General features: G+C 39.8%; 1 protein-coding gene across 1 annotated transcript in view; it reads left to right on the top strand.

The window, feature by feature from the left end:
- Window positions 1-12685, top strand: part of LOC146370248 (tomoregulin-2-like) — a 131068-nt gene that overhangs the window by 68777 nt on the left and 49606 nt on the right. Inside the window, exon 4 of the mRNA XM_084908932.1 lies at window positions 165-191. Coding sequence (XP_084765058.1) covers window positions 165-191 — 27 coding nt within the window. The remainder of the gene's footprint in view (window positions 1-164; window positions 192-12685) is intronic.

Raw genomic sequence — 12685 nt, forward strand, 5'->3', positions numbered from 1 at the left:
CGCACACACACGCACACAGACTCTCTCTTGTGTACATGCACACAATCACAAGCAGATATTCAAATAGGTCCAGACACACACTTACATATGCAGACACACATTATTCAGCTAATGTCTGTGTCTGTGAGAGCCTCTGGTTAATAACTGTTTGTTCTCCTTTGCAGATGCTGGCTCAGGATCAGGAGACGATGGTAAGATTACTCACCTCTTCCTCCTCCACCTCCTCTAACTCCTCACATACTGCTTTTTAATATGCTGCTTTATACCCACTGTGTTCCACAGCACTGTATTTATTATTGAGTATGAGGGGCTGACTTCAATGTATTTTAATTTCATAATATGATAAACCAATTAAAAACATGTTCTCTTAACATCATTAGCTTCACTTATTATTTTATTCACGCTAACGTTTAATGTAATTGAATTCATGTACTAAAGCAAAACTTTATTTATAAAGCATATTTCATACCAGACAATTTGCTACACAAATGCACTAGTATCAAGACTGTAGCATGAGTATATACATAGATTAAATTAATAGAGAGATAAAACCAAGTGAATTAATAACATCTAAAGATGCAATAGTCAGCTGGTCTGGGATTATAAGCCAATGCACAACACACGCACAGTAGCATATGCAAATACTTATACACACACACTCACAGCCATATGCTCACATGTTGTTGGCATGGAAATGCTTCGCTGCGAGTGACGACACCGTTCACCAAAGTTCACTAAAATAGGCTGGAGGGAGACAATCACCAAAACATGGACAACAAGAAAACTAAACACCTGAATAACGCTCACACAGGTGAACTGGACATTTTAAAGAAGCTAACAAAGCCAAAGTGGCTAGCAGGTCACTAGCAGCTCATATCTATCAAAATCCTTATGAAACTTCTGTCAGCGATGAAAACCAGACGAGAAAAAAGCAACAGTAATATGTAAACATCATTAAAAGGCACAAAATTAATAAAATAGTAAATAAAAACCAACAATACAGCAATAAAAATTATTAATAAGACCGGGGACTGAACTACTGCAAGGTCCTAACAAATGTATTGATTGATACCTGATGAGTAACCAGCTGGTGCGTTCCTGATGACCTGCAGTAACGGGCTGGTTCAGAGCTTGTCAGAGAGATCCTACATGTAAACATGCAGGGACTATAGTGTTTTATTAATAAACTCTTTGTTAATAATTGTTTCTTGGGAAACAATTATGGGATATTATAAATGACCATCAATTATTCAATAACGTTCAGCAAACAGGGTCACTTCTGCTGATAAACTTAAAAAGGATTAAGTGCTAACTTTGAGCTGCCTCTAGCTTTGTGTAGTGTTTTAGGCTCTTTTAGCTCATTGTTTTGGATTGATGGCTTTGATTTACACTCAACCTGCTCATCCCTGTTTATTTATTTATTTATTTATTTATTTATTTAATGCAACAAGTGGACAAAAGAAGTGAGCATGGAGTCATTTTGTTTATTTTTATTTTTAACATGCAGAGTAAACTTTTACTGGTAATGCATTGTAATCAAATAGCCATTCATGTATGGGAAACTGTGAGTTTACATAACGTGATGGGTGCTAACAAACACAGATAAAGATGAAGGAAGTGATGTTGCCAGCATGTGTTTTATCTTTTGTCCTTTTGTCAAAACTAGACTTTTGTGAACAGGCTGTTCTCACAGCTGCAGTAAAAGATCATCTGACTGCAGCAGAAAATACATTTGAAAAACAGAACAATTGGAATTGTAACTGATTTTCAATCACAACTGATTTTTTCAAGTCTCAGCCAGATAAAGATTTGCATAATGTCCTAAAAAACTGGGAATTATTTGAAAAATTGAAAGTGTTTTTTTAAGCAAAAGCCCAGAAATTACACAATTCACCTTTCTAATCTCACGCTGATTCATTTGACTACTTTTTTGTGCAAATTCGACATTGAAAGCCAAGATTTGCAGAGACGGCATGCTGGAGAAAGTCCTCATTTAGCTTTGTGTGCCCGTCTTCACAAAGCCGAGTGAAAGGGCGGAATGGTGGCCTGGGCAGCATTGCAGCTGATAAACAGTGGAGCTTGGGGAGAGAGTGACAAGTGTGTGAGAGTTGATTGCAATAAGATTGAGATGAGCTTATAGCCATGAGTGACTTTTTTATGAATAACTTTTGTGTAACTAATCACATAAACCCCCACCGTATTAATAACGTGTCTTTGAGCTAAGTCTCTAATTTGTTGCTTAATTGACTAACAAGATTCAACTCTAACATCAGCACAGACAGTAGTCAGGCTCGTCTGTCAAAACACGTTTGTACCCATGCATATATTTACACTCCCCACTCTGCAGCCTCTCTATCCTCCCGTGTGTTTGCCCATGCAGTTACTTAATTAACTCCGATGCATGGAGCTTTCCCAAGCATATATGAGAGGGACAGAGAGATTGAAAAAGAGATTAGTGCCCCCCAAAAAGACGGCAGATAGACGGATGAACAAGCGGAAATGAAACTGGTGCTAGGTCAACCAGAGAGAGAAAGCGAGAGAGGGAAAGACAGATAGAGAGGAAAGATGGGGGTGGACAAAGAAATGGCCTGGGGAAAGTCGCAAAATAGATAACAGAGCAGAGGAAACAGACGGCGAGTGGTGTAGAGATTGAGGGAGAGGAGGACAGACAGCCTTAAGAAGCAGGAGGAAGGAGGAGCAAAATGAAACATACATTTTTATGCATGTCCCGTGAACACAATGTGCTTACACTTGCATGGGATTAAAGGGAAAAATGGCACGGCCAGTACCATCGTGATTTGTTTGTAATGCCATGCATGCTCGGTCTATCTCTGAGCTCCGTTGTATAGACGATCACACTTCCTCGGGCTGTTTTTTGGCATTTCATTGCAAGACACCACCATAAAATCTGCAGTGAAAGAAAGCAGTCAGAGGGTTTCTTTTCCCTTAATGCTCTCTGTGCCTTACAAGAACCAAAATAGCACAGAAGACAATTCAATAACAAAACCGAGAATTTTTAGTCCTATAATGCAAAGAACTCTGAATCTGAAAAGCTGCACTTCAGTGGAAATTGGAAGGAATAGCTTATGTTAGTTTGTTCTAATTTACAGAACCATTGTTCCACCCAAACCCAGTGCTTGTTTACAGTAGTACATATATTATTTCTAACCATAAAAGTCAGGTTAAAGGTGGCAAATGTTTTAGTTCACACGCCATTTACAGACCAATTTGATCAAGCTGGTTGGAACAGTAAACCACTGCATAATAATTCATAAAGAAAAGTGTTTGGGTGCAAATTAGCACTTTCTGAAAACATTCACCTTTAATGAACCGTTTAATTACAAAACAGACTAACAGCATGAGATGTCTCAAGAAAAAAAAGTGCAGTTTCAACAGTATGTTCTAGTTTTCCCAGCCAACCTGCTGTCATTACTAAGACTCTTTGTAAAGAGAGTGGCTCTTTGGCTTCAGCACCTTATTGCTGCGCGGTATGGCAGGAATGGGTAATGTCTTTTTCAGTAAGAGGCTCTAACCTGACAGCAATTCAGAACTCTGACTCAGGTTAAATTTACAGTTGAGGCAACCACTCAGATCCACTAATGCATTCTTACACAACACAAACCTTCCTGGTGCAAAACACAGTGCAAAATCCCCAAAAAGTAATGCTCTCCTTCTGTGAGTTTTTAGACTTTTCAATGAGCCAAATTGGACCCCTTGCTGGTCCAGGTTCTAGCCTGCAGGTCATTTGTTTGACACCTCAGTTGACTAACGTTAGCCTGGAGTTGTGCTACAGGGCTTTAATCTGTTTTTCAAAAGCATTTCTCTTGCAATGCCGTCAGAGACATACAGTGTTTGACAATTATATTGTCTGCAGTGAAAAATAACAGCCAGATCCTCCGACTTCTGGATTTTACTTATTTATTTACACATCCATTAAGCATAGAGTGTGCCGACTTCTTTTACCTCATTCAGTAAGTGCATGTTTAAAATTCATTTTACTTGTGGTAAAATCAGTCTGCTTGAAAACATTAAAAGGTCACCGAGTCGAGTTTTCAACCAACACATCATGCAAATAATTTGTTAGACAGTTATTTATGTTAGTCTAAAAATGAAAAAAAAATCTTACCGATGCTGCGTGACATCTGAATAACAAAAAAGGAGTGATTTGTTGCAGTTGCAGTCACAGGAGATGTGTACAAAGTGTTCTAGATCAGTGACACTTCATATTTAAATGCACTGGTCTGCGTCATCATCATGCAGGTTTAATGTAGCGAGAGGTGAATATTTGAAACCAGATTATGACCTTTTTTATAACTAACCAGGTTGTTTTTGGTGCCTATAGCAAACCGAGCAGTGAGTGGAAGCTAAACAAACAGCAGTGTTCTGGCTGAGCAAACTCTAACTGTGGCCGGTGTATCAAGGTATTAATGCCAAATGACACCTACTGACTATCTGCAGCTTTAAGCCAAAGAGCAGTGCTGTGATAGCAACAAACTGATGCAACAAATAATGGTACAGCAGACTGAATAGTTCACTTATTTACATGTTTTATCTAAAGTTTAAGTATCATAAAACAGAAAAATAATACTCCACATGCTTCATGTGTCCTTCAAAATAGTTACGCAACAGGACATCACTCCATAACATAGCATGACACACAGACTGCTACGGCAGGCTTTAAAAAGCTAATAAAAAATCTCATAAAATCCATGTGTCGTCATGAAAAAAATAACAGTATCCCAGCCAAACCTACGGGAATGATTAGTGTAGCATCAGACGATCAAAAGGTGAAAGGTATAGAGTCATCGTTCACATATTTCTTTAAGTGAGACAGATTTTCTCTGAATATCCTCATGAAAGCTCATTATAAATGTTCACCTTCCAAGACCCCTGGGCGGTTTAAAGTAGAAGCCTGAGAATTGTCCTCACTCTCAAAATGTCAGATAAATCTGACGAATCGATCATTCAGGAGGAAAAGAGACAATTAAGAAAAAATAGCTCAAGGGTGGAGAGGGTATTTGCGCAGTAGAGGAGGAAGAAGGGAAAGAAGAGGGCAAGGACAGGAGGAGGAGAAACACAAACACACCCTATAAAGATAGAATCATAGCAGAGGTCACAATAGATGGAGAGATACAGTAGGAGAGATGGAGGGGAGGGAGGAGCAGGATCTGCCAGAGGTGGAAGAAGATGCTGGTGTTTTATGAGCAGGGGAGAAGGTTAAAGCAAGCGGTTGTAAAAGACGGCTTGGACTTGTAAGAAGTCAGCAGTAGAGAGCCATCTCAGTGAAAATCAAATATATTTTAATGGCCGATGATAAATCTACACACATAAAACTTGGGTCAGCCAGGAAGTTGCCAGTTTCAGTGGCTGTGTGTGTGTGTGTGTGCGTGCGTGCGTGCGTGTGCGTGTGTGTGTGTGTGTAGAATGCAGACCAGTGGCAGTGCAAGCGCGGATGCATTCATGCTCGTCAGTGTGTGTTCTCCTTTGTGTTTGCTGTTTTTTATCTGATAAGTACACAAGTCAACTGTGCAGGGAGATGCCCTCTGGGCACGAGTCGAGTCACATGGCCCCTTTAGTCAGAATCAGCCATTTGTCCAAATCAAATTGCACAGTGGAGAAATTGAATTGCGCTCACATGATCATGCAAGAACAAAGACAGAGCAAAGCCTTGAGCCTGAAAGATTTCGAGGCATCTCAACAGTCCAAGTATATTTTTAAAGAAGACAGACTATTTCGCGCTGCTGGCAGATGATCATTTGTTAGAATGCCAAACTGTAAGAGAGATAAAACCTACTCTTGCATGATATCACCTCGAAAAAAGGAGCTGAAGTGTTGTAAAAGGGGAAAAAAATACAGTCCTTATTTTTAGAACTGAAGCAGCACCACCTCTTGGATGTCAGTCCACCGCTTTCGTCCACACAAAAATATCTCCACAAGATTTGGACGGGTTGGCTTGAAATTTCTTGCACACAGCAGCTGATCACAAAATACCCGTTAGAAGTATTGACAGCTTCAGCAGTGGAGGTGGAGCAAGAGGTGGATTCTGAGATCAGGTTTAGCAGAGGGTGTCTATTCCAAAATGGGTTTTTTTGTGTGTGTGTGGATGATCAAATGTGTCTGGTGGGCAGGTGCAGTAAAACATGCCCTCTGTCAGGAGGTGGCAGCAAGGAATTGACAAAGATGGTACTTTTCTCCTCTTAAAGGTTGAGAGGCAGTAATTCTCAGCAACAACCAGGAATGTAACAAATAGAAAATATCTATCTGTGCTACAATGTTCTGCCATTTTGCATGCAGGTCATAAATCTTATGGAACCAGGATAAGTCCTTCAGTTCTTCTTCTGAAGGAAAAAGTACTAAAACAAACAGTTTTAGCACTTCTCCCTTTAAGCCACCTGTATTCTGATTAGCCACCCCCTGTAAAAGATGGTTTTAGTGTAATATGGGCAGAGCCATGTGCCCGAGATGATCATTTTAGGAATTAGAATAACATCCTCCAGAAACAGGAGTACAAAAAATGTCCAGAATGACTCATGAAGAAAATGTATTTCCGATTTGTTACCTGTCTCATTATTTGAAACTGTGGCCATTTTATTTTAATTGTCCACCGCAATTTTTTTTACATAAAATAAGAAAAATCACAAGTTCCTTTTGATGCATTTTATTAAAAACTCTTTCATTTAATGTGGGCTAACAAGCAAAGCTTTGACAGACTGAACTGGCATGAAAGCAGCCTCCAGGAACAATGAGTAGCACCCAGCTCATGTTATATGTTGGTGTTGCTATGACAGATGCCAGCTGTTAGTATACAACCAATAGTAGTAAAATTCCAGCATATGATCATTGTGACTTAAACACTATAAAATGCAGTGGATTCTGTTGCACAGACTTGAGTGTCTCTCTTTGCAGTGCTGAGATAAGTTTTATGTGCTGATGTGACTGGCATGCAGCGTAAATGCAAACTATCTCCATGTTTGAACTTTAATGTTTTTTTATTCCACAAGTTGCAGCAAACCTGTCATCGGCCAGCATCTGTTGCACTGAAGGAACGGTAGAAAAGCACGTCCTGTCACAGTGTCAGCACTGCTGGCTCTGGCAGAGCTATAAAGACTCAGTGCTCAATGCAGTATCTTTGCTAACTGGTCTTCAACACTGCAGCCCAGTCACTGCAAAACACCACAAGATGTCATTGAGCAGTAAAAACACATTGAAATTAGAGTTATTTGCTTGCATAACATTTCTTAACTTTGTCATGAATCAATTTCTGAGAAGCACAAAATATTTCTGTTCTTTTCAGTTTATGTCAAGCAGAAGTCATCTAATGCATCTTCATACAGGGAACTAATTTTGTAAAATTGCTACTTTGCCAACTGGTGACTTTAATTATTCACTGTCTTTTTAAAAGACCCAAAAGTACATTAGGTCTATGCTTCACTGTGACTTCTCCAATCCAATATTACACAGTGAATTTTTGAAAAGTGTTCTAGTAGAGATAAAATAGTCCTCAGCTGGACCAGCAAGAACACTGGTTAGGAGTCAGCTGGACTCTGCTGCCTCGAGCTGCTAAGTCAAAGATTTAAACGCTGTCATGCTCTGTGAGCCACTGGCATTGTAGTGACCTAATTTCACCGCAGTTTCGAGGGTAACTCTTATCTGAATTAAGTGCTTTGTCAAGGTCAAAACCGTGTCCCATAACTTATCAGAGCCTGGTTTTTTTTTTCCAGTTTGAATAGTAAAAAATGACTCCATTATAAGTCCTTAACAGCAGGGAGAGAGCATCAGGGCTGTCAGCACTGTAATTACCAGTATTTATGGGGCATTCTTCGAAGTGTCTCTCCTGCTTTTTTTCACCTACCTGCTTCTTTTGTGTGTCACTCTAATTATTTCCCGAGCTTTGTTTAGGCTCACACTTTAGAAGCACTTGTTCTGGCGGTATCTTAGTAAACTTAGACTAAAACGAACTGAAATAAAATGAAGACAAAAACTGAGATCATAGTGTATACTTTCAGTTCTAATAGAAAATACACTGAATGGAAGGTCTGTGTTTTGTAGTCTTTGTCAATTTAGTCAAATCGCTCAGTACAGCAAGGACTTTTGGTGCGCGTACTCAGCAAAAATCAGTGGAAGGTGACAGTTTTTGTGAGCTAAAATCAAAACGTTAACCCTAAAAACAGAATTTGAAGTACAATAATGCTGATATACTGAAGTTTGATTTGTATTTCTCTCTCCATAAGTTCACGTGCCGAGCCTTGTCTCCACTCTTCGTGTAAAATGTATTTTTCTGAGTGTTGACTAATGAAAAGATAAACACTGCAATTGACTTAATTGAAATACAATAGCCTTATTGGGGTAATTAATCTAATGATCAAACCCAAAACACTATGGATTTGCAAGCACTTCATTAATTTGAATTAAGGGCGAGGCTCCACTATAGTGCAATTATGAATTCAATATCAATTGATCTTCCTTAGCCGCTATGCAGCAGTGCACAGAAATGGCAACGCGAGCTGGGACCTCACATGTTTTACCGTTTATCAACCATCCAAATATTTTGCAGCAACATATCTTATCAACATGCGTGCAGGGCTTCTTAAAGTAGCTACAGCACACCCCATTAGGAGAAATGAAGAAGAATGTCTGCTCTGCCGATGTTGTCACTTTTCTCCATGTTGAAGCACACGACCAGAGGATGACCTCATTTAGAAAACACAAGAATAGAACCAAATGAATCGGCGAGCAGCGGAGGTAAAGCCGCCGGCTGACCCGCGGTTCCCCCGGTAATTGTTACGTCCATTCCTGCTTCAGCAGCCTCCACAGTGACCAACCGCTGCCCCAGTCACACTGCTATTGCTATGGTAACCAAGTTAGAGGTTTAGGGAAGTGAGTAATCTAATCTTCCCACTTTGTGGTGTAGCGATAAGGCTCGCCACCGTTAGCCCACCCGTGTGTGTGTGTGTCTGTGTATGTGTGTCCTATTCAGTTATTCTGTGCTGCACAGCTTACATGCACAGACTCACACACAGAACCAATATGTTCCACCCTAATAGGCAGGTGAAAGCCAAGGGGCAGATAGGCATCCAGCCTTGTTGAAAAGTCTGACTCTCACTCAAGCTGACATTAAGTGGCACTCATTTATTATGAACCTTGACTATAAACAGGGGAGATTTTGTTTCACTATTTTTACACCCTGGACATGTCACCAGTCGTTTACATATACATCTATAGACAGTTTATAATGTAAAGAGACCCGTTAACTTAACACACCTTTGTTTGGTTTGGTGGTGGAAGCCAAAGGAACCGCAGGAAATCCATGCAGGGACATGGAGGGCATGAAGACTCCACACAAAGAGAGCACAGTCGACCAGAAAGGCATGCTGATATTTTTTTTTTCTGCTGTGTGGAGACAGTGCTAACCACTGCACTGCAGTGCCACCGTAAAGACAAAAGGAAAATAATGGCACAAGATACCATTCGAAGGAAAAAAAATCTCTCTTTTGTCTGAAATTGACACAAATGTGTGGTTTAAGAAGCCCAAAGCTCAAACCTGAACCCGGTGCTATCAGAAAATGTGTTTTTTGGCATTTGAAAAATGTTTTTTGGGGGACAAACAATTTTATTCTGATTGGCACAGATCAAAAATTATTTAGGTTTATTTTAGAATCATTTTATTTTTCCCCAAAAGATAGGATTTAGTTTTAAGGTTAGCATTTCTTTTCTCAGTGAGGACTCATTTCTCGTGCTGTCTATTAATCCATTCAGATCATCTCCACAGGGACAGCAGTTTAGGCAAACATGCCCACACCTCCCTCTTCTCAACCATCTCCTTTGGGTGGAGGTGGCTGGGGTGGAGGTGGTCTGATGAGATGCCATAACCTCACCTCTGAGCCCCTCGCAAATCACTTACACTATTATAATTTCTGCTGCTTGTATCTGCACTCTCATTCTTTTCTTCACTACCCACAGCTCCTGAGCACAGGGGAGGGTTTTTGCTGCACTTGTGTGGGTTTCATTCAGGTATTCTGGCTTCCTCCCACAGTCCCACATGTCATGCATGTTTGGATAATTGCTGGTCCTAAATTGGTCATGGATGTGAGGTAGTTAGGTGCTCAAAGTGTAATGAAAAGAGTGCTGTATGAGTGGTCAGTAAAACTAGAAAAGTGCTATATATAAATGCCAGTCCATTTCTGTTACTGCTGTACTGTCTGTCAGTGTCTCGCTTCACTCTCCGCTCAGTGATGAACGAGACCCTGAGATATTTGAACTCCCACACTTGAGTAACTCAAAGAGAGCAATCCACCCTTTTCGGACTCAAACTTGGATGTGCTAATTCTCATCCCTGCAAACTGCTCCAGAGTGAGGTGGAGGCTAAAGTGCTGTGTGTGTTTGTGTGTGTATGCATACAAGCAAAAGAAAACAGATTACGAAACCATGTTTTAGAGAACAAAGAAATCTCAAGTTAAAGTCACCCTACTAAAAGAGGCAAATCTAAAAAATGATCTTTTTGTCAGGGAGTATTTTTGCTTCACTCTGCAAGATTGAATTGGCGTCATCACGCCACAGCCGCTTGTAGTGGATAACGAAATCAAATTTTCCTTTGCAGTCTAATTTATAAATGAGGAAATATTCTTTTCCCCTAGATCTGTATCATGCTTGGACTTTGAAGAGACATTTGCCGAGAACTGGGCCTTTCCAGAAGAAAACAACGCGCTCATTGTTACTGCAGCAGATCAGCACTAATGTGTGGTGACTGCTCTGGTGTGTTGAGGGTGAATTAGAAATAACAAAGTGGTTCTTGACCAGTCTAAATATAAGAAAATTACAACTTTGTGTATACATTCTATTTTTTGTTTTCTGAGAGTACAACCTCACATCATTCATTATTTGAACCACAACGGCCCCAATAAGCTGCTCTAGTTAAATGCCTGAAACATTTTATAGTAATGAAGAGCTGCATATAAACTGCATAAACTGACCATCTCCACACTGACTGTGACTAATCTTTCAGAAATAACATCGAGCACATTTAGTGATCGTGGCGTGGTTTGTTTTAAAGTGCGACTTTCATGTAGTAAATCAGAAAGCACTGCAAGTGAGGTGATAGAACAGAGGCAGGGGAACTCCAGGCCACAAGAGCCGGTGTCCTGCAGGTTTTAGATGTGTCCTTGATTCAACAGCTGATTAAATTACCTCCTTAAGTGTCTTGAAGTTCTCCAGAGGCCTGGTAATGAACTAATCATTTGATTCAGGTGTGGTGACCCAGGGTGAGATCTAAAACCTGCAGGACAGCGGCCGTTGAGCCTGGAGTTCCACACCCCTGGTCTTCAACATTCAACAGGAATCGGTTAACGTTAACAAACCTTATATTATTTCATGTTTCAGAGAGATTTTAAGACTTTAAGATTTTTACATTTAAATGTTTAAGATTAGGCTTAAACCTTACCTTTGTTTTTTCTTACAATATAAAGCACCTTGAAACAACTATTGTTGTCTTTTGTTGATATATAAATAGAATGTAACTGAATTAAACTGAGAGCAGAGCAAATATACATAATATGTACCTTTATTCTTAAACAGCAAAAAAAAGATCTTGGTGTCTTTCCCAGCTAGTGCAAGCAGTTACCTTCAAATGTTTGGCTAATATATCTCACGGTTTCATGTAAACTGTGTTTACTGTGTGATGTTGTAAACAATTTTTACGAACTGCTTAAATTAGTATTTACATAAACCATCCTTAACCCATGATTAAAAATGTTAAAGTTATAACCAGCTTAAACAGAGTAATGATCTATGTGCATTAACTGCATAAGTGTGCATTAACAACTCTAAATTGCAAACACGTGTGACTTTTATTTTGAGGTTATTTTTTTGGTTATTTTTGTCCTGATGTGCAGTTGAACGCAGGCCACTTATAAAAAACGTTTTTTCCTTAAAAGCCGAGGTAGACGCGAACATTTCCACAGCTGTGAACAGTGACCACAGGAAAACTCCAAACACAAGATCGATAACAAACTGAAACATTGAAATTAAATTTCAGATTTAACCCTGTGAGGTATTACTTGACTGTTTTCTTAAGAGTCTGGTGGTGCACCATGAATAAATAGGCTACAACTAATAATAATTTGTGTGTTATACTATGATGCCGAGGCGTGCTACTTCTGTAGAGAAAATAATGTTTTCCCTTGTAGGTAAGTCTCTTTGTATGACCGTATCAGCATAATATAGTTTACTGATTCAAGTTAATGATGGTAAAACAAAGTTGAAAGGTTTTGGACGGCATCCCCATTTCCTACAGTCCACAGCACATGAAAATGAGTGGCATTTGATTATTTATTTTTTTACAGTGTACATGAAGATAGTCCCTGTGTTGAAAGAGATCTATTCTCCGGTCTCACGGAGCATACGTTCAGGCAGAGCACACAAGAAAGGCTGGGCTGATAAGCCTTTATTTTGGCACGGGGATAACAGCGTAATCTAGACCGAGAGGGATAGGATCTGCAAATGAGATAGAACCAAAGTTGTTAGATCCCTTCATCCACACACGTTCGCGCTCACTCCCTTTCCCATTTTCCATCTCTCACCTCTGCGGGTTTGCTTTTCCTTCGTCTCTCCATGGGAACGTATCCAATCATACCACTCTGAAATTATTATTGAAATTTCCCTCGCCTGTGTGTGCGCGCGCATATGTGTG

The sequence above is a fragment of the Perissodus microlepis genome, chromosome 16, assembly GCF_051167445.1.
Source record: "Perissodus microlepis isolate ML-2025 ecotype Zambia chromosome 16, ASM5116744v1, whole genome shotgun sequence".
NCBI classification, from domain to species: Eukaryota; Metazoa; Chordata; class Actinopteri; order Cichliformes; family Cichlidae; genus Perissodus; species Perissodus microlepis.